The sequence below is a fragment of the Podarcis liolepis genome (assembly GCF_965112155.1).
Source record: "Podarcis liolepis genome assembly, chromosome: 17".
Lineage (NCBI taxonomy): Eukaryota > Metazoa > Chordata > Lepidosauria > Squamata > Lacertidae > Podarcis > Podarcis liolepis.
The window spans coordinates 13,461,364-13,488,195 of NC_139571.1; the positions used below are offsets into that span (position 1 = coordinate 13,461,364).

Below are 26,832 nucleotides of genomic sequence, written 5' to 3' on the forward strand. Positions count from 1 at the left end.
AAAAGAGAGCCCGGGAAAGGCTATGTTTTCATACACAAGTAATTTTATTTTACGGAAAATGCAATCCTGAGAGGGTTGTAGGGGCTCAATTCTGCTGTTTCATTCTACCTTCCACAGGGCCTGCAGCCTCCTTCCTCCAGCCTGATTTAATATTGACAAGGACTTATCATATTTCCCCCTTATTATTCCAGGAACTCAAATCAGGAATTATTATTATTATTTTCTTTGGAAGGGGGGGAAGGCAGTTTCCCGGAAGCTTTTTAATTACAGTACATTAATATTTTTTAAAAATCCAAGGGATATAAACACAAGCTTTTTTTAAAAAAGCAAAATAGAGAGGCGTGTGTTTTAAAGCTGCACCACACACACAAAGATGCTTCATTGTTCTCTTAAATTTGGAGATGCAGGGATTGCTAAAAACAGCAGCACTTTGAAAATCTTCCTGATTTAACACGCCTTTGAGACAAAAGCGTAAGGAACGAAATATTTCTGTTTTTAGCATGTGCATCCCGCAAAATACAACATACCCAAATCCCACTGCCACCCTCTCATGCTCTCAGGTGCCACACCTAGAAGGCTGCTTGGATTTGCTGATGGCTAGCAAGATTTCAAAAGGGATCTGAATAAAAATGATATTACAGCAGATTATATCATTTTCACCCAGCAGATATATGCATATTAGAATTTATGAGTTCTATAAATTTGTGGGTAGCATATGGATACTGACCATTCTTTTGTGAAGACTTCCCAATAATTTAAATTTAACCTCTTAATCCCAGAAGCTGGTATTCTGCATTCTATTGACAATCCATGGAAATTAACACTATTTCAATCAGATCAAAGATTTTCAGTACCAGCTACACAATCCAGTTATAGCAGGTCAAGCCTACCTTGAATTTATTAATGGCATATTTGTTACAGAAGTCAAGTTCACTTTTTAAAAAAGCCAAAATACAACCGAGCATTGCCATTCTTAGTCATGTGATAATGTCATATATTATGTTGCTTAGAGAATGATTATTCAACAAATAGGGCTCCCAAGAACTTTGTCTAATTTTATTCCTCAGGGTCATTTTGATTTTTGGCCTCTGCAACTGAAATATCTTTGGGGGGCGGGGGGTCTTTGGTTACAAAAGACAATGGATACAAAAACATGATTAGTTCTGAGTCCCTACAAACCTTGGCTTTGGTTCACAAACAAATTTAAATGCATCTTGATTTACAAACACCCACACAAAACACAGTCTGAGCACTCAAAACCACCAATAACTTCCACACTCGAAAACACTGAAATTGCCGAGTTTAATGCTCATACGACCCTATTTTAATCAACTTAGCACCTATTACTCCACAATAATAATAAAAAAGGGGGGGAGGAGATTTTATACCAGCAGCACAATTTGGTTGCAAAAGGGGGTTGGGATGAAGTTTGGGGACAAGATATGAACAGGTCCTTTGTCCACAAATGCAAGAAAACTGGGAACTCTCCAATTTGCCATTGTTTTCTGTGTTGTCTGAACTGGGAAACTGGGGAAAGCAACTTTGGAACGAGCCACAGTATTAAAACACGGTTCTGAGGTTGGTTTAATATCCTGAAAAGCATAATTTTCTAGTTTTGGGTGAAATGGTCTACTTGAGCTTCCACGGGAGAAGCAAAAGGCTTGTTCCCATCTCAGCTTCTGGAGACACTCGTCTTAAGCCGCATTTCCTTACCAGCTGAACATTTTGCCCAGAATTAACCCAAGGAGGTCGCGGAATTTAAAAGGATGGGGGGAAAGGCAAGCGTGTTTGGAAGATGACCAAGGACGTTTCAAGCTCTAGGACAGTGATGGCGAACCTTTTAGAGACCGAGTGCCCAAACTGCAAGCCAAAACCCACTTGCCGTATTTTTCGCTCCATAAGACGCACTTTTCCCCTATTAAAGTCTAAGGGGAAATGTCTGTGCGTCTTATGGAGCGAATGTGTGGTCCCTGGGGCTGGGGGGAGGGAACCCGGGCTTCCCCCGCCAGCCCCAACAAGCTCTTTGGGGCTGGGGGAAAGCCGGGCATTCCCCCACCGCCAGCCCCACAAACTCCTGAGCAGCTCTGGGGTATCCCCTCAAAGCCTCCACAGGGCAGCAGGGAGCCTTCATCCCGCTGCCCTGGGGAGGCTTCGCACGGCTATCCCTGGTTTTTGCAGGAGGTGGGGGAAGGGACAGAGCAAGGCTCTCTCACTTCCCCCACCTCCCGCAAAAGCCCCCAAGAGCTGCATATTTTTTTCCTTGAATCCCCCCGCCCCAAAAAAGTAGGTGCGCCTTATGGAGCGAAAAATACGGTATTTATCGCAAAGTGCCAACACGGCAATTTAACCTGTATTTCTTTATTTTTTCTGTCTGTTTCACATTTCTTCTTTATGACTGCTGTTGTAATAAATAATCCTTCATAAAAGTTATTGCATTATATTCTTCATTAAATTGTTTTTCCACTGATATATAATTTTATGGTATAAACCAGTGCTTTTATTCTATTTTTTTTTTTTTAGGGTACTCTCATTTTGACTCAAGAAAATCAGCACCGGGGGGAGACAAATACAGTTCAAATTGGCATGTGTGACATAGGTTCGCCACCACTGCTGTAGGAAGAACTACTCTTTGCAGTATTTTCCAAAGGCTGCCCACCTCAGGGGAACATCTCTCCCAGGGCATGTCCAAAGCAGTGGTCCTGACCAGGACAACATCTGCACCATGAAAAAGTCCAAGAAGTTCTCCTTCCTCTTATCTGTATGGACGGGAGGAAACGAAGGCAAGATCCCAACAGCAAAGAATCAACCAATGGAAAGCCGGGGCGATTTCACGTCTCATTCCCACATTATAGAAAACGCCAGACAGCAAGGAACTGTGAACCGTCCTGAGACCTCCAGGTATAGGGCGATATATAAATTCAACAAATCAACCAAAATAAACCTTTCAGCCTTTCTGGGATGTTATTTCATCAACCTCTAACACAGTTGTGCAGCTGTACCAGGGTAACTGCAACCAGTCGCAGAAATTGCAATGGCTTCCGTCTGTGAGCTTAAGCCGAGGTTGTCTGGCAACTGAGCCAGGGTTAGCAATACACACCTGAGGCAAGGGGAGGCAACTGCTTCAGGTGGCAGGATCCACAGGTGCAGCAGATCTGGCCTCCAAGGAATGCATTGCTTGTTACTGCTGCCGCTGCAGCCAAATATGCCGCACTCTCCTTGGCGGCTGATGTGCCACGTCCTCAGCGGCACCCCTTGGTGAACGGGAGGGGCTGCTGACCTTCTCCCCTCCCCCCTGGTTCTGATGCAGATATTCACTCCCTTCTTATTCCCTAGCAGGGTTAAGGTTAGGGTTGGCACTATTTTGTGGTTTGTACCAAGTGGCAAAATGCATTGAGCTGGCCCTGGCCTAGAGACTCATCACCAGACAGGAGCAAGGAGCCATTGCCCGGGGATGTGGGGAGTTTGGGGTTTGCCCACAGAGATTCCTAAAAGGCACAAAGAGAGTATGAAGTGCAATGCATGGAAAGCCACCTCAGTGCATTCCTAAAATAACACTCTCAAAATAAAACTCACCCCAGTTAGCGTTCTCTCTTGGGCACTTTTAAAGGACTGGTGTAGCAATTATTCACCTACTTGTATTTAATCTATAGCAGAAGCCCAAATAGGATACAGTGGTGCCCCGCAAGACGAATGCCTCGCAAGACGAAAGAGTTTTTCGGTTTTTGCGTTGCTTCGCTAGACGATTTTCCCTATCGGCTTGCTTTGCAAGACGAAAACGTCTTGCGAGTTTGTTCGCTTTTTTCTTAAAGCCGCTTGAAGAGGCGCAGTTGCGATGGACCGTGCTTCGCAAGACGAAAAACATCGCAAGACGAAAAGACTCGCGGAATGAATTAATTTCGTCTTGCGAGGCACCACTGTATGCATGTTTGTACTACATAAATAAGCTTCTTAGAATGGAGTTTTCTGAAAAAGTAAAAGCAGCCATATTCTGCTTGCAAGTCAAAAAGCAGGGAAAGATAAGAGATTATAGTTCTTTGAACATAGTTATGGAAACCACTGGAGTTTTCAAAGGGCCATAACACTCCTGATTCCCTACGGGATCGCATCCCTTGCCCCCCCATCTGCCAATCACGAATTGCCCCCTACCCATTTTACAAAGGGATAACCATGGTTAAGGGACGCGTGTGGCGCTGTGGGTTAAACCACAGAGCCTAGGACTTGCCGATCAGAAGGTCGGCGGTTCAATCCCCGTGACGGGGTGAGCTCCCATTGCTCGGTCCCTGCTTCTGCCAACCTAGCAGTTCGAAAGCACGTCAACGTGCAAGTAGATAAGTAGGTACCACTCTGGCGGGAAGGTAAACGGCGTTTCTGTGCGCTGCTCTGGTTCGCCAGAAGCGGCTTAGTCATGCTGGCCACATGACCCGGAAGCTGTACGCCGGCTCCCTCGGCCAATAAAGCGAGATGAGCACCGCAACCCCAGAGTCGGTGACGACTGGACCTAATTGTCAGGGGTTCCTTTACCTTTAATGTGACCATACACTGTGCTGACCCAGGGCTAAAAGAAACCTAACAGATGCTGGCAGATTGCTGGATTCTTGCAATCATTTTTTGCTCCTAATTTTTATAAGGCCATACTGTTCGGTCTTAATTTTAAAAGTTACTGAAACATACTAGTTAATTGTTTTGAAACAGCAGCTTGGGTGTTCAAAATGAAGAATTGCCTTTTCCTTTTTTCTTACCCTCCATTGAACAGAAGCGAACAAACTCCACCATTGAGAAAATAGCAACTTGCGGCCATAACCCACCTTCCAAGCAGTAAAAGTAAATCATGAATTTTCAACTGACTGACAGCTTAGTGGCCAAGTAAAATAAAACTGGCCTCGTAAGATTATGATGTTTTGAGACAGAAGGGGTATTTATGAAGCAGTGCTTTTTCCTTGCTTGGTAATGTTGTTTTGAAAGAAAAAGGTGGAAGAGATACAGGTTCAATTAGACCTGCAATTACAGCGGTGGAGAGCATCATCATCTTCATCATCATCAAACAGATTTATAACTGCCTTTCGTTCCAAAAAGAGATATGTCCCTTGGTGTAATTTTGGGCAGCCCTTCACCTAAGTCCATGTGGGCGGACAGAAAGTTAAAAATAGGGGGTTGGGAGGGGGAAAGTGGCAAGACAAGAGGGAGAGAAAACAAGGAGTGGCAAGGGGGGGGGAGAGAAGGGGTGCCCCCCCATATTGGCTCCAGCTCTGAACACTTTCGGTCGACTGCTATCTCTGAGGGAATGGGACTCATCAGAGAATGAAGATTCTCCAGCCTTGCTCTACAAAGAGTATAAAATACTTGGAAATCTCACTTTTTCCTAGGCAAAGGCATCACTCTAAAAGAAACCAGAAACTAACTTATTGATCGGCAACCACACAAAGGAGTACGGTGCATGAAGGAAAAAATAGAGAGGCAGGCGCGTAAATTTGTGGATTTGTTTTAGTCTGTGTGCAATGTCATTTTCCACATCCGTGGACTCCAATTCAAACGATGCGCACGCAACACAACAGACGGATCGTATGCGCCACTCAACCCCCACCCTGTTGCATGTACAATATTCACAAATTGCTTAACGGTGGGACAATGCCGCCTGTTCCCATCTCTGCTCAATGCCTTCAGGCTGCCAAGAGAATCCGAGAATCTGAGAGCTGGAAGGGACCCAACGGTCATCTAGTCCAACCCCCTGCAATGCAGGAATTTCAGCTCAAGCAGCCCTGACCAAGGGCCATCCAACCTCTGCTTCAAAACCTCCATGAAAGGAGAGCCCACAACCTCCCATGGGAGACCATTTCACCATCAGAAACACAAGATTGCTCCATCTTCCATGTGACAGCCCTTGAGATGACTCTCATTTCTCCTCATAGCTTTTCCAGAATAAACATGCCCAGCTCCTTCAACCATTCCTTATAAGGCTTGGTTTCCAGACTCTTCATCTTCTTGATCTCTGCACACATTCCAGCTTGTCAATATGCTTCGTAAATTGTGGCACCCAGAACTGGACACAGTACTCCAGGTGTGGTCTGACCAAGGCAAAACAGAGCGGGACTATGACTTCCCTTGGTCTGGACCCTAGACTTCTGTTGATGCAGCCTAGAATAGCTGCATCATCTTCAGCATGTGGTCCACCAAGACCCCTAGATCCTTTTCAAATATACTACTGGAAAGCCAGGTGTCCCCCAACCTATATTTGTGCACCTGGTTCTTCCTGCCTAAGCGTTTGTCCCTACTGAAATTAGTTTTGTTAGCTTGGGCCCTGGTCTCCAATCTGTAAGGTCATTTTGAATCCTGATTCTGGCTTCTGCTGCGTTGTGATGATGTTTCCTAAGAACAGTCACTCCTGGCCAATTACAGAAGGGGAAATGGACTCGGACGGATTTTGTGGTGGCTGTTTTCTGGGCAGCCCCCCGTAAGGAGGGGCATATTGTGTGACAGTGATGTTGAGCACTAGGAAGTAAAAGTAAAAAGGGGACCACGGCTGGGAACTCAATGTACTCATTGGAGGCACAAAGCAGCGGTAGAGGCAAGCAAGGGAATGTGCCATAGCTCAGTGGTGCAATTGATGCCTTGCACGCAAAGGATGCGCATTTCAATCCAGAGTAAGAAAGGACTGGGAAGACTCATGCCTGAAAACCTGGAGTACAGCTGTCAATCGGAAGTGACCATATTGGAGTAGATAGACCCATGGTCTGATTTGGCAGCAGGGCAGCTTGCAATGGCGTCCCAAGGGGCAGCTGGTGCCGTACGGAGGGTACAGTTGCTAGCTGCATAGGAGCGCCAAGTTTGAGATCTTGAACAAACATTAACTGATCAGTCCCAGCAACTATTTCTCTCTCTCTCTATTTCCCCTCCCTGCGAGTAGTGAGGTGGCAGAGAACCAGGCAGAGGGCCTTCTCGGTGGTGGCGCCCGCCCTGTGGAACACCCTCCCATCAGATGCCAAAGAAATAAACAACTATTTGACGTTTAGAAGACATCTGAAGGCAGCCCTGTTTAGGGACGTTTTTAATGACTGATGTTTTAATGTATTTTTAATCTCTTGTTGGAAGCCGCCCAGAGTGGCTGGGGAATGTAAAGGTAAAGGTAAAGGGACCCCTGACCATTAGGTCCAGTCATGACCGACTCAGCGTTCATCTCGCTTTATTGGCCGAGGGAGCTGGCGTACAGCTTCCGGGTCATGTGGCCAGCATGACTAAGCCGCTTCTGGCAAACCAGAGCAGCGCACGGAAACGCCGTTTACCTTCCTGCTGTAGCAGTACCTATTTATCTACTTGCACTTTGAGGTGCTTTCAAACTGCTAGATTGTCAGGAGCAGGGACCAAGCAACGGGAGCTCACCCCGTCGCGGGGATTCGAACCGCCAACCTTCTGATCAGCAAGTCCTAGGCTCCGTGGTTTAACCCACAGTGCCACCCGCATCTAATAATAATAATAATAATAATAATAATAATAATAATAATAATAATAATGTCTCCCACTTATGAGTCTTTGAAGCCAAACCCCTATTTCTGGAAAGGGGCTGTGTAGATCAGCTCTGCCTTGGTGGCCAGTGGAAACACACGGCAGATTCACTTCTGCACATCTGCACTAAAGGTTTTCATAGCTGCCATTTACTTGTCAGAAAGTTAATCTCCCTGATGCAGAAGTTGCAGCATGGAAATGTATTTTCCTTTCCAGACAGGGATGCAACTGCATTTGAATTTTCCGGAGTGGCCCCTCTGTCCCAAGCAAGCAAGAGCCAGATGTTTCATCAACATAAGCAACTGACAGGCTAGAGCATTTGGGGATATTGTAATGAGGATCCTCTGAAGAATCAAAACATCTGGACAGATAAGAATTTAAATCTTAAATGACCTATTCCGTTTCTCATTCTGAGGCAGGCTTTTGGATCTCAGCCTTGTCTAGAAGGCAGAAGGCCACGAAGACAGAAAGAACGAATGCCTTTGTAAACTTCTAAGGAAGATTTTAATCATTTCCCCAACCAGACATGTGACACATAGTAATTAGCGATTTACTAAATGGCAAGAAACTGCCTGCATTCAATTAAGAAGTGCTTACTTAATTATATGAGTGACATGGAGAAAGAGCCAGGCAGAGAGACATTTGCAGTGCAGACGGCGTCTGAGCAATACGACCCGCCCGAAAAGATTACGTTGACCTTTAACTGGAGTAGGAAATCTTGTTGGACCCAGTTTTATTCTCTGTCAGCGTAATATTTCCTTTTAATAGCAAACTTATTGATGCCGTGCCTATCAACAGGGCAGCAAAATGGGACCATCCATGGACAAGAGAAGGGTTTTGGATTCTGTGTACTAAGGGGACTCCCAGGCATGAAAACAGGGAGGCAGGGGGGGGGGGCAAAAGCTGGAAGTTTCCCTGCCTTCGTCAAGCCCCTTACTGTATCCTGAATGAGGATGGGAGGCGGAATCAGGAGATGCACCTTGCTAGGCAGCAGTCCTAATCCTGGCTATCCAGGATGTCAGAAAAGCTTTTAAGAGCTCTGACCACTTTGAAACTAAAACAGTACAGTGGTACCTCGGTTTTCGAACAGCTTAGTTCACGAACAACTTGGAACCCGAACGCTGCAAAACCGGAAGTAGGTGTTCTGGTTTTCCAACTTTTTTCAGAAGCTGAACATGCTCTGAGTCCCCCTGTGTTTCCTGTTGCACTGCTAATTTATGTCCCCCCCCCCATTGTAATTCAAGCCTTCCGTTTCCGATTGCAGTTAGAACACTGCAAAGGGGATATGTGGAGCTTATATTTGGTGCTTTTGTTTTTGCTATTTATTCTGTGTTTTTTTGTTTTGAGGCTTTTTCAGTTAGTTTGTTTTTGTGACTGTGTGGATCCCAGTTCAGCTATTGATTGATTGTGTGACTGCGGAAATGGATAAAAGCCCCCCATCCAAACAATGACTGTCATCAGTGGAGGTAAGAAAAAAAATTTCATTTGAACTTTGCTTCAGGATGAGAACAGACACCGCGCAGCGGTGGCAGCAGGAGGCCCCATTAGCTAAAGTGGTACCTCAGCTTAAGAACAGTTTCAGGTTAAGAACGGACCTCCGGAATTAATTACGATCTTGACCCGAGGTACCACTGTAACCCATTCTGCATGACTTTCTATGGGAAAGCGCACCTTGTTTTTGGAACGTTTTGGTTTTGCAACATCCGGAACGGATTAAGTTTGAGAACCAAGGTACCACTGTATCCTAGAGTCCTGATTCATCCCGCCTGCAAGGACATTTTTAGTTGCTAATGGGGCAGAGTCCCAGACAGATTAATTAGGGTGAAATTTGGGGTTGCGGATGTGGGGTTGCGGATATTTCCCGCTCCCCCACAAAGAACTGCCCTGTACCCTGTGGGAGGAGAAAGATAACTGTATCCCTCCATGGGCATCAGGTCCAGAGCTGGAAATGCAAGACCATGCTCTCCCGGCCTCAGCAACCACGGTTCTACAGTTCATACACTGGGACGGAGAAGGGATTTCACAGTTGTTCCTTCACAGCCTGCTCCCCGCCATGCATGGTTCCATTTTGCTGCCCAAATCGCTCTAACTCACCATCAATAGACAAAGAAATCTCAGGAAGAGATGGTACATACCCTCAGCCACTGTTTCTCCGTCAGAGCATCGCTGTAGTCCACATCCCTGCGCTGGCGGGACCCCCTCCCAAATATCTTCTCCTCCTCCTCTTCGCAGGTGAGCCTTTCCACTTCGGCATCGTCCTTGATTATCCAAGACGGAAGGTCGTCTTCCTCCATCAAGCGCGGCTTCCGCTTCGGGTTCCGAGCATCCTCTCTGCGCCGGTCCAGGTCCATTCGCTGCGGGAACAACACAGGCCGCCCTTGAGACATTTCTAGCAAGCTGGAAGCTTGGAACAAGCTGGAGGTTTGCAGAATTTTCGGCCATTTCTTTTCTCTCAACAAAGTTCCCTTCAATTTATTTTTTATCAAATGACTTAACATTTATTCAAACAAATCTCAACAAAATGCAAATTACCGTGACAGACAATTTCTGAAAATTGGGTGGGTTCTTTTTTTAAAATTACCAAGAGCGAAGAAAAAGAAAAAAGGAGGAAGGGGCACTTTCAAGGGTTCCGCAAACTAGAACATATTTTGTTGGGGCTGTTTTGCCTGTGCTTTAATGCTTACCAAATGCCAACATTTTCAGTACCTGTAATGGAGAATGAATTTGACATGCCCTAATGGTCACTAAAGAGACTTACACTCCAGTCCTAGAAGGATAAATATCAGCCATCTATTACACAGTGGTACGAAGACCTTAAAAGTCCTTACTACATTTGAATAAACTTTCTGTAAACATCACTTGGATACATATTCAGACATCTGGATGGCTTTTCCAACAAGTAAATAAATTCCAGAGGTGATGATAAACGGTACTTAAAATAGATAAATAAACCAGCAAGCACTTCCAACTTACAGAACCTCAGAAGTCCGTTCTGTTTCAGAGGGGTAGCTATTTGATCTTTTGCAGCAGAAACAAAGACTAACGAATTTTATTCCGGTGGAGAAGAATTCACTTCACCGGATGCGTGCTATCCTTGCTTTCCTGCCAACGGTCCCCACGCAACAGGAACGTAAGAAAAGCACAGGAATATCTGCAAACAGCACCTCTTAAATTTACGACAATGGTAGCTGGTATGCGTGTCAACTCAGATAGTGAGCACGGACAGAGACGTAGCCCAAACAAGAGGGTGTTATCTGCATGCTTGTGGGGAACCTTGAGACTTGCAAAAGTACAAAAAACATTTAACAATTCTGAGAAGCCACAGATAATAGAGGGAAAATCAGAAAAGAACAAACTGATCATGGCTGTTGGGGGAAGAATGGGATGCTTTCCTTGGAAGAAACGGCTGGCTTGAACTCTGAATAGGACACCTCCTTTGAGGAGACAGCATACAATGAAATTTTTGTGCAGGCAAAGAAGTATTTTTAAACACCCCTTTCCCCAAACTAATGTCATGGCAGGAGACAAAAATACTTCTAATGTGATTTGCCCAAGGCATGGGGAAAGGTCAGCTCCAAATATATGAGCAGGCAAAAAAAAAAAGGACAAACATGGTTGACACCAGGGTCTAAGAATAAGAAATGTTTCCTCCTATATACTAATAGTGAATTTATTCTCTGTGTGCGGATCCTTAGGTGGCCAAAACAGAACAATCCACGTACAAAAAGCAGGTGGCAACTGGTTCGGAGGAACCTCAAGCTGTGTCAGACTACAAAAAAATAGAAAAATTAAGGGGAAAACACTTGGGAAGGGGGCAGAAAGAGCCCAGTGAGGATTAAGAGGGTTCCAGAGGCATGGATTGCTGGCTGAGGAAAACCAGAAAGCCAGAAGGAATTGCAGAGGAGGAATGAAACGGAGGCTCTTGGAAAAGGCACTTGGAGAGTCAACAACCTGACCAGAAAGACCCCACACTGCAAAAAATATGGAAGGTTGGATAAGGTTTCTACCTCCATAGAAAACAGCGGAACTGTGACTGTGTGCAAGAAATGCCAAGGTGTGAATCTACTTTTCAAGCTCAAGTGACAACCTTAGATTGTGGATGTGTTTTCCAATGGATTATTCCAGTTTAATAAGCCAACCACTTCCATACCAAGATGAATGAAGCTTGAGAAGGGATCCTCATTTATCGGGCAGCTTTGGAAAAAAAACATCCTGAGCTCTTGTATGTCTATAGGACTGGACATGACATAGAGTCTTGACACTATCTAGCTTTGCAGCTTTGAAATAATTCTGGCCTTGCCCACCCGAGAAAGGCCGACACAGAGCCCAAGCCATTTTGCAATGCACACCACTGATAATGGCTGTGCTGTAAGATGAATAATGCGCAGAATATTCTTCTTCCAGAGGAGGCAGAATTCATTTGCAAGGCGTGAGTTGAAGACGCAGTTTGAAATATTTTTAATAATGTGCCTTCCTGAAGAGGCATTTGAGGGCAAGGCAGTCACCAAACTCCCACAAATTGATCAACAAGAGCCTGGAAGTTTTCATTAACTTATCCAAACGAAGAAGGGAAAGCATCCTGGTCAGCGTTGCCCAAAAATTATTTATGCAAAGTGCTCTTGGCTCATGTTCTCTGCTATAATATAAGTTTAGCCCATGAGAAAGGTGAGGCATGCAAAATATCTGTGGGTGCTGGGTATCTCTATGATTTTAAACATGGGTACTTCTAATTACCTATGTTTTTATGTCAGTGGGTCTGTATTACTGCCCTGTAACTCTGCTTACAGCATCTTAAAAAGCAGAGACATCGCCTTGCCAACAAAGGTTCATCTAGTTCAAGCTATGGTTTTCCCAGTAGTGATGTATGGAAGTGAGAGCTGGACCATAAAGAAGACTGATCGCCGAAGAATTGATGCTTTTGAATTGTGGTGCTGGAGGAGACTCTTGAGAGTCCCATGGACTGAAAGAAGATCAAACCTCTCCATTCTTAAGGAAATCAGCCCTGAGTGCTCACTGGAAGGACAGATCCTGAAGCTGAGGCTCCAATACTTTGGCCACCTCATGAGAAGAGAAGACTCCCTGGAAAAGACCCTGATGTTGGGAAAGATGGAGGGCACAAGGAGAAGGGGACGACAGAGGACGAGATGGTTGGACAGTGTTCTCGAAGCTACCAATATGAGTCTGATCATACTGTGGGAGGCAGTGGAAAACAGGAGGGCCTGGCGTGCTCTGGTCCATGGGGCCACGACTAAATGACAACAACAACTCTGCTTAATGTCACCATAATGTTGGCCCTTCAAAAGGAAGCCAGAGGGACCTAGCTTTGTTTTGTTTTAAAATGAGCTTGCAGGCTCATTTCACGGAAGGGAGGCAGGAAAGAAGTGGTACCTGCAATGGTTTTTGGGGAGAAAGACCATTTTATTTGCCTCAGCCCCAAAAGGGTAGTGATGCCCCTACAGAGGTTAGGCAATTTGAGATGCTACACTCAAGAGTACGGGGAGCTTGCAGGTACCCAAAGTGCCAAATATAGCTTTCAAGATGCCCATGCTGTGATACAGTGGTACCTCAGGTTACATATGCTTCAGGTTATAGACTCCGCTATCCCAGAAATAGTGCTTCAGGTTAAGAACTTTGCTTCAGGATGAGAACAGAAATCGTGCTCCGGTGGCGCGGCGGCAGCAGCGGGAGGCCCCGTTAGCTAAAGTGGTGCTTCAGGTTAAGAACAGTTTCAGGTTAAGAACGGACCTCTGGAATGAATTAAGTACTTAACCTGAGGTACCACTGTAATCATTTGCGCTCCTGCTTTTTGACTGGCCTCCCAGCCCCTTCCCTTCCTTGGTTCGTGAATATGGCCAATTCCCCGTTTCTTATCCATTGTCATAAATCCACCGCTCTTAGCCCCTCCTAACGTTCTGCACAATGATACAACCCAAAAGCGTTCCTTCATTTTTGCTGTCTGAAAAAGGTGGCTTTTAAAAATGTGCTGTGTCCCTTGTTCTGATTTAGTGATTTTTGTTGTGTGGCTTAATTTGTACGCTGCCTTGACTGCTGCCAGATAAGGGCAGCAAACAAACAGCCACCGATAGCTATTCTTGGAGCGAAACACTCTTTCTGGACGCAGCAGCAGCTGCTTGCTTTCATTTCCCCAGATCCGTGGCGGAGAAGCAACGGAAAGGGGCAGGGGGCAGGAAAGGCGGAGAGGAGCGACCAGTTGGATTATCAGCCGAGCAGGCGCAACAGCAGCCTCTTGTGGCACATCGGGAAAAAGGCAGCCCCTCCAAGACTTTCCGTCAGTCCACTGAGCATGTTTCATACTGGTTTTGTAGGAAGGAACAAAGAACAACTCATCTGGTTCATCAGCAAAAAATTTGGAGATCGCGGCAGATTCAGATCCATTCATTTCCCTCCATACTGGGCAACACAGGGGCTGAATTCTCAGAACAGGAACACAACTTTACTAAAAAAAAATGTCCAGTAGCACCTTAGAGACCAACTAAGTTTGTTCTTGGTATAAGCTTTCGTGTGCATGCACACTTCTTCAGATGCACATGAAAGCTTATACCAAGAACAAACATAGTTGGTCTCTAAGGTGCTACTAGACTATCTATCTATCTATCTATCTCTCTCTCTCTCTCTAAGGTGCTACTGGACTATCTATCTATCTATCTATCTATCTATCTATCTATCTATCTATCTATCTCTCTCTAAGGTGCTACTGGACTATCTATCTATCTATCTATCTATCTATCATCTATCTATCTATCTATCTATCATCTATCTATCTATCACCTATTGAGTCAGACCAACATGGCTACCTACCAGAATCTACAACTTTACTAGTTTATGTGATGTATTTTCAACCATGGCTGCACCATTATCTCCCACTTGGACTACTGCCATGCGCTTAACGTGGAGCTACCTTTGAAGGTGACCCGGAAACTGCAACTAATCCAGAATGCAGAAGCTAGACTGGGGACTGTGAGCGGCCGCCAAGACCATATAACACCGGTCTTGAAAGACCTACATTGGCTCCCAGTACCTTTCCGGGCACAATTCCAAGTGTTGGTGCTGACCTTGAAAGCCCTAAACGGCCTCGGCCCTGTATACCTGAAGGAGCGTTCCCCCCCCCCCATTGTTCTGCCCGGACACTGAGGTCCAGCTCCGAGGGCCTTCTGGCGGTTCCCTCATTGCGAGAAGTGAGGTTACAGGGAACCAGGCAGAGGGCCTTCTTGGTGGTGGCGCCCAACCTGTGGAACGCCCTCCCATCAGATGTCAAGGAAATAAACAAGTATCTGACTTTTAGAAGACATCTGAGGGCAGCCCTGTTTAGAGAAGTTTTTAATATTTGATGAATTATTGTTTCTTAATATTTTGTTGGAAGCTGCCCACAGTGGCTGGGGAAACCCAGCCAGATGTGCAGGGTATAGATAATAAATTATTATTATATTATTATGATTTCAAGGGAACCAAGGGGGACTGTGTAAATCTTCACTGGCCCCTGAAAAGACCATTATCGAGGAGGGTGCATTTATGGAAGAGGATGCCCCAGAAAAGACAAAAGGTCTTTGGCTCGGACAGTGCCAGCATTCCTCATCTTCAGAATTTCAAAAAGTCCTGAAACAGAACTCCACCACTAGGCTAGGAAGTGAGCTGCAAAGGGAATCAAAGGAAGGAAGATTTAAAGTAGGATTGTATGGTATCATTACCATGAAAAGATCAAATTCCTCTTCGCGCCGTGCAATCATCTGATTCAGAGTCTCATCATCGGGAACTTCATCCTCTTCCTGCAGACAAAAATCACAGAATTTACAGGCATGCACCCACATCAAGATGCATAGACATTAATGAAACGTGTGTAAAAAACATCTGTCGATTTGCCCAGTCTGAACAACTGCAAACCATATGCAAGAAATAATGGAAGTCTGTAGAAAGAAAATTGTTCTGAATTTTACAATGATATATTTATTTATTTATGGTAATTCAATACAATTTCTGGTCTTCCTTCGTAGGAAGTATATTGAAAACCTGCATGTTTGTTCAGAAGGAAGTTCAAGTTCAACTGGATTTATTCCCAAGCAGCAGTGGCATGTGTTGGGGGGCAGAGATGCCCTCCCCTGACTGCTGCCTACCTGGGTAGGAAGGGGGGGAACGAGGCGGCAGCCATTCAGGTGAGCCAGTGGCCTTCCTGCAGGTGCAGCTGCCTGCCTTCAATTGCGCACCCACCCTGCCCCAGCCCAGGTGGGCAGCTGCTATGCCCCGGCCAGGAGGTCATCGCCACAGCTCTACTCCGACACGCACAACGCCATTGCTCCCGAGCAAGTGCACAGACTTCTGTATAGACAGCAGGAAGACTGCACTGTCGCTCACGGAATGGCTATCTGGCAAAATACGGCAGGGACAGGAGAGGACTTGGGGAAGGGGCAAAGCCACGCAAAAAATGTGGCAGATTAGTCTTCATTGCAGCCCCTTTGGCTTGGACCCAAAGAACCACAGAACCAGGCAGGCTAAGGGAAGGGAATTCTTTCTGCCTCCATTAGCCAGGTGCTTATTAGTAAAAAGGAAAAAAGTGGGGGAGGAAAAGGACCCCTGGACGGTTAAGTCCAGTCAAAGCTAACTATGGGGTTACAGCGCTCATCTTGCTTTCAGGCTGAGGAACCGCCGTTTGACCGCAGAAAGCTTTCCGGGTCATGTGGCCAGCAGGACTAAACTGCTTCTGGCGCAACGGGACACTGCGATGGAAACCAGAGCGCACGGAAACGCTGTTTACCTTCCCGCCACAGTGGTACCTATTTATCTACTTGCACTGGCATGCTTTTGAACTGCTAGGTACTCAGGAGCTGGGACAGAGCAACGGGAGCTCACTCCGTTGCAAGGATTCGAACTGCCGACCTTCCGATCGGCAAGCCCAAGAGGCTCAGTGGTTTAGACCACAGCGCGTCCCTGCTTATTAGTATCTGCCTCGTGGGGCAAATTTCAGAGGCGGACAGCCCCCCCCCCCCCGTCAAACCCCCTTGTGCTCTGATGTTGATGGAGGAGGGAGGGGAGACTTGCAAAGGCTTCTGGAAGCCCCCCCCCCGATTCCTTTTAAGCTCCCAATCTCAGGGACTTAAAAGGAAAGTGAGAAAGGCTCACGAAAGCCGTTGTGCGTCTCCCTCCTTGCTTCCAAGTTCTCAGTCTCGCCGAGATCTTCAAGGGGAAGGGAGGGAGCCAAGGGCTTTAAGGCAGCCAAATGCCGTTCGAAACAGCCTCCCCCTGCCTTTTAAGCTGAGTGGGTGGCAGCGCTGGCAGGGGAGGCTGGGAGAGTCTCCCATCTCTCCCCACCCCCAAGGCCACTCCCAGGAGAAGGGAAAGGGCTTCCATTTCTGCTCATCAGCTGACTGAAACGCAAAGGGACCCCTAAGGGCCATGTAGACCAACCCCTGCAATGCAGGAATCTCAACTGAAGCCAAATTTTATTATTTAAATAATGTAATATTTTTAAAAAGTGAGATGATGCTAAAAGGATAACACCCCACCCCCCCGATAACACAATTAGCATCCACCAATGTGATGCCTGCCATCTGTTTCCCACATGCCCCATTCGGAACAGCTGTTCACCCCATCTGGAGGGCGCCCCGTTGGCGAAGGCTGGCATAATAGGTCTCCCTGAGGGATGATGCGTGTGCCCATCGCAGCAGCTTATCAAAAAATTCCCATTATTGCCTCTCCCTTTCTGGACTTTATAAAAGCACCACATGGGGATCGGGCCAGTAGGATGACAAAAACGAAAGAGGTACAGAGAAGGAATCTACTCCTGATCAGAAAGGTGTGCTTTGGGAAAGGGAAAAACAGAGAGAGAGGGATTTCTGCAACGTGTATGCAAGGCTTTTGTTCAGAGTCAATAATTCAACAACGTAAGTGGTTCCATAAAATGTTCCCATGAGCAGCCACTGGATTCAAAACAAGGTTTTTAAAAATACGCAGCTGGGTTTTCCAGCAATTCCTGGTTCTTATCATTTGTAAAGTCAGGATTCTGAATCATATATGTATGCCTGGTTTTTTTGGTTTCTGTTTTAAGATTCTATAAATATGAGGATCTGAGCAATTTTGGAGACACATTCAAAATTACAATATTTCATTTTATAAAGAAATAATCTGATCAGCCGCTAGGAAGCAACATGCTTATTTCAACCCTGACGTACCTTAAAAAGGTAAAGGTACCCCTGCCCGTACGGGCCTGTCGTGTCCGACTCTAGGGTTGCGCGCTCATCTCGCTCAAGAGGCCGGGAGCCGGCGCCATCCGAAGACACTTCCGGGTCACATGGCCAGTGTGACAAAGCAGCAGCTGGCGAGCCAGCACCAGTGCTGCACACGGAAACGCCATTTACCTTCCCGCTATAAAGCGGTACCTATTTATCTACTTGCACTTAGGGGTGCTTTTGAACTGCTAGGTGGGCAGGAGCTGGGACCGAACGACGGGAGCTCACCCCGCTGCAGGGATTCGAACCGCCGACCTTACGATCAGCAGGTCCTAGGCACTGAGGTTTTACCCACAGCGCCACCCGCGTCCCCTGAGGTACCTTACTGAAAGGGAAAAAATGTATTTTGCCTCTAGAATTAATTTGTCCGTCTTATCTATATACGAATGCATATTCAGTGCAGAATTCAGCTTCCATGCAAGGAATCTTTGCTAGCATCACCTCCCTTCTCCCAAAACGACATCTTCATCAAGTTAGTAGTATTTATAGCTGCAAACGTAGCCACAAAAGCACATGGTCAATGCCTGCTGCTGCTATTTCATAAGCCAGAGGGATGGCTGTCATTTCCAACGCATATCTCTTCCCCCCCCCCCCATGACCAGCATCAATTATGCAAAAGAGCAAACATGCCCAAATATGCAAAGTAGGACAAACTATGCAATTTTGCTTGGCTTGGGTAATTAATGCTGGCCACAGAGCTCAGACTGCCTGGGCACATGGTTTTAGAGTAAGGTAAAGGTAAAGGCACCCCTGACCATTAGGTCCAGTCGTGGCCGACTCTGAGGTTGCAGCGCTCATCTCGCTTTATTGGCCGAGGGAGCCAGTGTACAGCTTCCAGGTCATGTGGCCAGCATGACTAAGCCGCTTCTGGCGAACCAGAGCAGTGCACAGAAACGCCGTTTACCTTCCTGCTGCAGCGGTACCTATTTATCTACTTGCACTTTGTTGTGCTTTCGAACTGCTAGGTTGGCAGGAGCTGGGACTGAGCAACGGGAGCTCACCCCGTCGCGGGGATTCGAACCGCCAACCTTCTGATCAGCAAGTCCTAGGCTCTGTGGACAGCGCCACCCGCGTCCTGGTTTTAGAGTAGACATAGCCAATAACACCATGAGCATTTGATCCTGGAAGTGGGGGAGAGGGGAATGCAATCTTAAATTTTCAAGGCTTAAAACAAGCTTGCAGACTACCTCGTTTTCTTCTTCGTGCTCCAATATGGCCTGGAGAAAAGCCCTCCGTTCGTGGCTGGAGGACTTCTGGTCAAACATGCCGGCTTGAATAACCTTCTGATCCACGTTCAACTTGTACTTGGCGGCGGCCAGGATCTTCTCTTCCACGCTGTTGACGGTGCAGAGTCGCAGGACCCGGACTTCGTTTTGCTGCCCGATGCGGTGGGCTCTGTCTTGTGCCTGCAAGTCCTGCGAAAAACACATTGCGTGGAACAGATTAGTCCCGGGAGAGGGGGCTGGTTGCAGCAAAACGAAGCCACAGTTTTACATATATATAAACCTATAAAGATCAAAGGCTAAATATGACAAGCCACAGTGCCAAATTGAGAAACTGCTTAAACTTTAAGCTTGCACAGGATTATATGAGAGAAGCATGGCTTATTTAACGAAATAAATACAACAATAATTTATTATTGATACCCCGCCCATCTGGCTGGGTTTCCCCAGCCACTCTGGGCAGCTCCCAAATAAAACACATTTCATGAAATTCATGAGTTTGGGCATTTACTGTATTTTTCGCTCTATAAGACACACCAGACCACAAGACGCACCTAGTTTTTGGAGGAGGAAAACAAGGGGGAAAAAAATTCTGAATCTCAGAAGCCAGAACAGCAAGAGGGATCGCTGCGCAGCCTGCATTCGCTCCATAAGACGCACACACATTTCCCCTTACTTTTTTAGGAGGGAAAAAGTGAGTCTTATAGAGCAAAAAATACGGTAAGTGAAATGTGCATTTGGGATAGAGTTCATTTCACTGGCTGTGTGGTGCCAGCACCTGCCCTCTCCTAAGATGGGTGAACAAACAATCCAATTCTGGTTCCCTAATCATTTGAGCTCCCACTCTTGTAAGAAATATCCAGTTTGCCCTTTGATTCTGACTTACTTCGAGACCAGGGGTTGTATCCACGGAAATCGACCTGGCAGTGCGCAGTGGGGCTTCTTCTCTTCTCCCTGCCCCCCCATCTGCTCCGGGGTTTTTTTGACCTCCCAATAGGGCAACACTCCCGGGGGCATTTGTGCCCCACCAACGTCCCCATTGCCCTGCCCTTCCTGCTCCCAGGAAGCAACAGCGACCTGCTTGTCTCATCTGCCAATCCGTTTCTGCACTGTACTCTGGGCAATTGTCAGCGCTAATACCGAACCCTCCTTATCTAGAGGTTGGCAGCGACATTTTCAAAGGGGAGCCAAAAAATCTTCCTCTGGCAGAAGAGATTAATTATATTATTATTATTATTATTATTATTATTATTATTATTATTTACCCTGCCCATCTGGATGGGTTTCCCCAGCCACTCTGGGTGGCTTCCAAGAAAAGATTAAAAATACATTAAAACATCTGTCATTAAAAACTTCTCTAAACAGGTCAGAGATGAGAGGCAGCCCTCCACTAACAGATGCAATTGGCAAAGGGAATGGTTTCTTTTTCTTTAGCTTTTAAGTTACTTTATTGAACTTTAAAAATAATAACACAAATTCAGAATTATCCATAACAGATGAACATCAAAGAATTGTCAATATCTATTACACTTTATCACAGTCTTCTAGTTCCATTGACTTCCCGCTAGCTCCATCTAGCTTTAAATGTGTATTTATTTAGATCACTGTTTGTTTGTTTGTTTGTTTGTTTAAAATAATTGCTTAGCCAAGATACTGTACTTTCTTTAACCTGTTCGGTGTGTAACAGAAGCTATTCAAAGGCTGCCACAGATTTTATATTGTTGCAATCTTTTATGTAAATTTTAAATAAACCCCATTTATTGAAAAATATTTGATCTGCATGGTCTCTTATTCTTCCTGATAGCTACGCCATTAGTTTTTGTTGCCACTCCAATTTTGAGGGTACTTTTTCTCCTTTCCAATTTGATGCGGCACATGTGGCGGACTTGCAGAAAAATTAAGGAATTGTGGGATGAAATATCTATGGAACTAAAAAAAAAAAAATGTGTAAGATCATGTTTACAAAAAACCCCAACAACCAGAGGCCTTTCTTCTTGGGATACTTGTCTCCGATATCCCAAAAAGTGCAAGGGAATTGTTCTTATATGTGACAGTGGCCGCAAAAATTTTAATGGCTAAGGGAACGGTTTCTTTGTGTAACAAATGAAGACCCAAAGATGGAAACAAGAAGAAATACCAGCTAAAGAAGAGCGGCAAGAGAATCTGATGAACTATGCTGAGACAGCGAGACTAACAGGGAAAATTCAGAACCAGCAGGACCAGACTCTCCTAAAGGAATGGAAGAAGTTTTCGATATATTCGGAAAGGAATTGTAACCAATTGACATCGCTTGTAGGGTTACAAGAAGTTTTGTAAGGAATAATTTAAAAATTATTGTGGAAGGAATTAAGAATAGATGTATTGGAAATTTGAGTTTATAGCAATAATTATAGTAACAAAACACATAATTAAAAAGACTTTAGAAAACCACCAGTCGAGGTTGAAGGAAGTCTTAGGCCATGGGCAGGCAAACTAAGGCCTGGGGGCCGGATCCAGCCCCATCGCCTTCTAAATCCAGCCCACGGACGGTCCGGGAATCAGCGTGTTTTTACATGAGTAGAATGTGTGCTTTTATTTAAAATGCATCTTTGGGTTATTTGTGGGGCATAGGAATTCGTTCATTCCCCCCCCCAAAAAAAATATAGTTCAGCCCCCCCACAAGGTCTGAGGGACAGTGGACCGGCCCCCTGTTGAAAAAGCTTGCTGACCCCTGTCTTAGGCTGTGATAGCCCAAGATTTCAAAATGATGTTTAAAAGTATGTTATGATGGAAACTATGTGTAAAGAGAAAGGGACCCCTGACCATTAGGTCCAGTTGTGACCGACTCTGGGGTTGCAGCGCTCATCTCGCTTTATTGGACAAGGGAGCCAACATCTGTCTCCAGTTTTTCTGGGTCATGTGGCCAGCATGACTAAGCCGCTTCTGGCGAACCAGAGCAGCGCACGGAAACGCCATTTACCTTCCGGCCGGTGTGGTACCTATTTATCTACTTGCACTTTGACATGCTTTCGAACTGCTAGGTTGGCAGGCGCAGGGACCGAGCAACGGGAGCTCACCCCATCGCGGGGATTCGAACTGCCGCCCTTCTGATCGACAAGTCCTAGGCTCTGTGGTTTAACCCACAGCATCACCCGTGTCCCTTATATGTGTAAGAACTAATAACAAGTTATTTGAAGAAGAAGAAGAAATTGTAGTCTGTAAATAACCTGGTGGGGATTCCAGTCGCTGTCGAAAATAATGACGGTATCCGCTGCCTGGAGGTTCAAGCCCAGCCCTCCAGCCCTCGTGCTCAACAGAAAGATGAAATACTGGGAATTGGGCTCGTTGAACTTCTTCAGCAGGGCTGCCCGGTCCTCCGATTTCGTCGTTCCTGAAAAGAGGAGCAGGCAAAAAAGCACGTGTCATTGCAAAGCATCAACAGGTGAAGATGGCCTCTAATTCTCCTTTCTCTCGCCAGGGTCCTCCTATAGGGTTCAAAATCAGCACAAGCCACTGTAATAATAATAATAATAATAATAATAATAATAATAATAATAATTTATTATTTATACCCCGCCCATCTGGCTGGGTTTCCCCAGCCACTCTGGGCGGCTTCCAAAAGAATATTAAAATACTATGATACATCAAACATTAAAAGCTTCCCTAAACAGGGCTGCCTTCAGATGTCTTCTAAAAGTCTGGTAGTTGTTGTTCTCTTTGACATCTGGTGGGAGGGCATTCCACAGGGAGGGCGCCACTACCGAGAAGGCCCTCTGCCTGGTTCCCTGTAACTTGGCTTCTCGCAGTGAGGGAACCGCCAGAAGGCCCTCGGTGCTGGACCTCAGTGTCCGGGTAGAACGATGGAGGTGGAGACGCTCCTTCAGGTATACTGTTCCAGCTGTCTGTATGAATGGCTATAATAAACACCACCAGCACTGGCACAAACGTTGTTATTTGCAGCGTTATCAGGGTGCTGATTCCAGGGGAACCGGAAGGAACAAAGACACTGACTTCTATAAGGCTCTGAGAAAAGGAGGAGGAGGAGTGTTTAATGTTGTGTATGTTGTATGAGATCTTATCTGCTGTGGGTCTTTCAATTCATAAAGCCAAATGGTGGGATAGGAAAAAATAATGTATAAACGCTCATGTAATTATTTACTTTGTTGTAGTTGCAGAATTTGTGCTTTTGCAGAATTCTGCATTTTGTCAATGCAGAGTACTGATGAACTATCATCTGCTATTCTAATTTTTTTTTATTAAAGAAAACCACCCAGCTTTGACTGTGATCCTGAGCCATTTACTTTGAAGCGATGTTACTGAAAAAATGAGGTTGACTGCTAAGCAAAAACATTGGGGATCAAAGCATTTAATATTACTGAAGCCTTGGAATACCTTTTAATTAGAAGGCTCAAACTGCTGCTTATCTAGAAGTATTTTGTTTTGCTAAGTATGTTCTTCTAATAGATAAAGACTGAACATTTGAATTTCAGTCACAGACAGAGGTGATTGCTGCTAAAGGGAGAATGCTCTGAAATTCACTGATATATATATTTATATATGTACATACTTAGGGGGTAAAAAAAGTTTATTTAGTGAAGTAACTCATCCCAAGAGAAAAACAAGCATGCATGAGATTTGTAGTGCGATTAATTTTTAAAATCACATCAACATATCACATTTCTGCAGAAGAATTCATTTACGAGCTCTACTTCTCCCATTATTTTAGGTAAAAATAATGCTAAAATAGAGAGATTTTGGAAGCAAATTACTTTAACTTCCGAGTTAACTTCAAAAATTTTTTTTAACAAAAAAAATCTCATGGGAAATTAGTGTTAAGAACTATGGCTTCTTAAACATCGATGGGATAGGTCAGCTGGTATAGCGTGAGACTCTGGAACTCTGGGTTGTGGGTTCGAATCCCATGTTAGACAGAAGATTCCTGCATTGCTGGGGGGTGGACTAGATGTCCCTTGAGGGTCCCTTCTATGATCTGAATTCGACCAGATGAGAGGAATACCCAGATAAACTGATTTCCATCAATGGACTGGAGTGTTTCTCCAGCGAACTGAGTGCACACTTTCAACTTGGTCCCATAACATAATCTGGAGATCGTGCAGGAAACGAACCCGCTGGGACTCACCTGAAAGGTGGGTCCAGTGGGCGCCCATCCATCAGGTGGCATCTCGTGCCACCTGACGTTCTTAGCCCAGAAATGCAACTCCTAGTCAAGGCATCCCTGAGCCCTCCCAGCCCTGACGCCAGCCCATGTCAGGATGAGACCAACCCAGGATACAGGGCAAGCCAGAGACAACCCAAAAGAGAAGGGAGGAAAATGCACAGAACAATCCCAAAGGAAAAGAAGAGAATAACCTCAACTCTAACAAACACGCATCCATAGAAGAAAAAAGCTAAGTGCACCAAAAACATGGTCTGAGCATTAATGAATGTGAAAAATACAGAACTAGCATTAAGAGGTAGACCTTGTACAAAGACTGCAAAGGACTGGGAGTCAGTACTGGAAGGGCTTGAAAATGCCTTGACTCACGAGTTGCATTTCCAGTAAGTCAGGGAATTACTGTTCTCCCCATCCTACAGGCAGGGGAGTTGCAAGAGCGGCTTGTCTTAACTGCACTGTGGCTGAGGTGAGATATAAACAAGGAACTTTCTGGCCGGCAGCTGGCACTTCTACGGATGCGAAGGAAGGGAACACCTTCTCAGTGCCTTGGAGGTGGGGGAGAAACAGGGGTTTGAGAGCGGGAGCCCCTGGCTCCAAGATCACAAGACGCCCCTCATTTATATCCCGAGCTCCTTTCCCTTTGGAACATTACCGTCAAGTCGCAGGTAAGCAAAATTCCGAAAAGCAAAATAGTCTTCCATGATGGTCATGAGGGACGTCATTTGACAGAAGAGGAGGACGCGGTGGTTGGTGGCTCGCAGCTTTGGCAGAATTCGATCGAGCAGCTCAAACTTCCCCGAAGCCCGATAAAGCTCAGCTCTGTGAAGAGAAAAGGCTGGATAATAAATATTAACAAGGTGACATTTGCACATGCAATTAGCACATCCTACTTCTCTCCTATAGGCTGTTAAGCAGAATGTTTGGTATGGACTGCAGAAAACAAACCTTATGTGGTTTCTTCTGAGATATTAGGGTGCCTTGGGATTACTTCCCCAAACCCTACACAAACTCCAGAAAGGGAAAAGGTCCAACCTAAAGCCAAGCAACTATCTAAACACTTAAACTCTAAAAGATTCTGTGATGACAAGTTCTAGGAAGTAAAAAATAATAGTTACCCATTGATGACGCCATTTGAATAGCCCAAATGTTCAGCAAAGGATTCCTGCAAATGGAGAACAGCAAATTACTTAACACGACTAGATTAAACCACACCCAACATAACTCTTTCTAAACTCATAACCCTAGGTTGGTGGTGCTAGTTAAAATAACCAATTTTTAAAATGGTAATTCTCTTATTAGTGCATAGACCACATTGTAATAAACATACTTCTCTGATGTGAAACAACTGGCAAACTACTTGCAACTTATCGAAATGGATGGATTGGTAAATAAAGAGCAAATAAAAAGCTTATATCGTAACACAGCATGTCATCTTAATAAAGTATGAAAAATTTCAGTATGTACCAATATGTATATGCCTTACATAAAAGAATAGCATTAATTAATTAGCATTAATTAACATTAATAAGATTAAATCTTGCCTGAATATAACTTTGCAAATGGTGTATAAAAATGAACCTTTTAAAAACAATTAAGCTAGAAGAAGATGAAATATATTTTGTATCATTCAGGGTGGCACATGACTCTAGGTTATGGCAAAGATCCACAAATGCAGTTACAGGCAAAAGTTTCCTTAGACAATCCTCAAAAACAAGCTTTGCGCATTGTTTCATTGTTCCAATGCATGTTGGATCATCAGTGAGACCTGTCCTGGGTAGACCTCCACTGCAAGGTTGTAGAGCAGGGGTCAGCAACCTAAGGCCCATGGGCCAAAAGCGGCCCACGGGGGTAGTTTAACCGGCCCACAAGCCATCCACGAACCGAGCTGCCCGCTCAGCAAGTCTCCGAATGCTGTGCTAAACCGGTGCAGCGTGGCGTGGGAACTCGCTTCCATGGCGCCGGAAATCGTGTCTGTGCAGACGCCAAAAATGACAGGCGCAGGGGCCAGAAATCGTGTCTGTGCAGATGTGGGTGCTAGAAATCGCCGGGGGGGGGGCACACAATCTGGCCTAGGGAGGGATCTCCACCAGAGTAAACCGGCCCAGGTGAGGTAAACCTTGCCAACTCCTGTTGTTGGGGGGGGGGGGGGAATTACATTCCAATGGGAGAAATACTACTCTGTGAGGCAACGTAAGATCAGTGTCTGTGCCTGAAAAATTCCTCCTCATATGAGGGACAAACACCTTCACCTCCTTTTATTGCTGGCATTTTGATTTTTTAAAAACAGATTTCTTTCCCCCCCTAAAGTTCCCTAAAGAGGCTGTTTTTGCACACCCTGGGGGCTTCCCCCTTTGGCTCTGCCCTACACAGAATAATTTAAGACCAGAAAGAACAAAGTCCAAGTCTCCTCTATCCCATTAACCCCTGAGATAGCAAAGGAGCAACGTTGACTCACCTCAATGTGCTGAAACATATAGGGGTGATTGCAGATCTTTCTTAATTGCATGATGGTGTTCATTAGAGTCTTGGCGCCTCCTTTTCCCTGAGGAAGGAACAGATGAGACGTCACAAAGTCCAGTGGAAATGGGGGAAGATCCCACAAAACTTGGCAGACCATACAACACAGGAGACACACTTTAGGCCTCTAGTAATACTTTACCCCTAAATATCCCAGACTCCTATTTCATGTTAGTTAGTGAGAACCTGCTCCTGGGATATA

At 45.4% G+C, this 26,832-nt stretch overlaps 1 protein-coding gene and 1 long non-coding RNA gene across 14 annotated transcripts in view; one reads left to right on the forward strand and one right to left on the reverse strand.

Moving 5' to 3' along the window:
* Positions 1–26,832, forward strand: part of LOC310697133 — a 237,521-nt gene that overhangs the window by 198,463 nt on the left and 12,226 nt on the right. The window lies entirely within an intron of this gene.
* SMARCA2 (SWI/SNF related BAF chromatin remodeling complex subunit ATPase 2) overlaps positions 1–26,832 on the reverse strand; it is a 124,714-nt gene that overhangs the window by 23,420 nt on the left and 74,462 nt on the right. For all 13 annotated transcript variants that reach the window (XM_083483281.1, XM_083483286.1, XM_083483285.1 and 10 more), the window contains 7 exons: positions 26,569–26,655; positions 25,229–25,275; positions 24,766–24,932; positions 22,165–22,328; positions 18,923–19,150; positions 15,204–15,281; positions 9,633–9,851 (listed from right to left, as the gene is read on the reverse strand). In XM_083483281.1, coding sequence (XP_083339407.1) covers positions 9,633–9,851; positions 15,204–15,281; positions 18,923–19,150; positions 22,165–22,328; positions 24,766–24,932; positions 25,229–25,275; positions 26,569–26,655 — 990 coding nt within the window. The remainder of the gene's footprint in view (positions 1–9,632; positions 9,852–15,203; positions 15,282–18,922; positions 19,151–22,164; positions 22,329–24,765; positions 24,933–25,228; positions 25,276–26,568; positions 26,656–26,832) is intronic.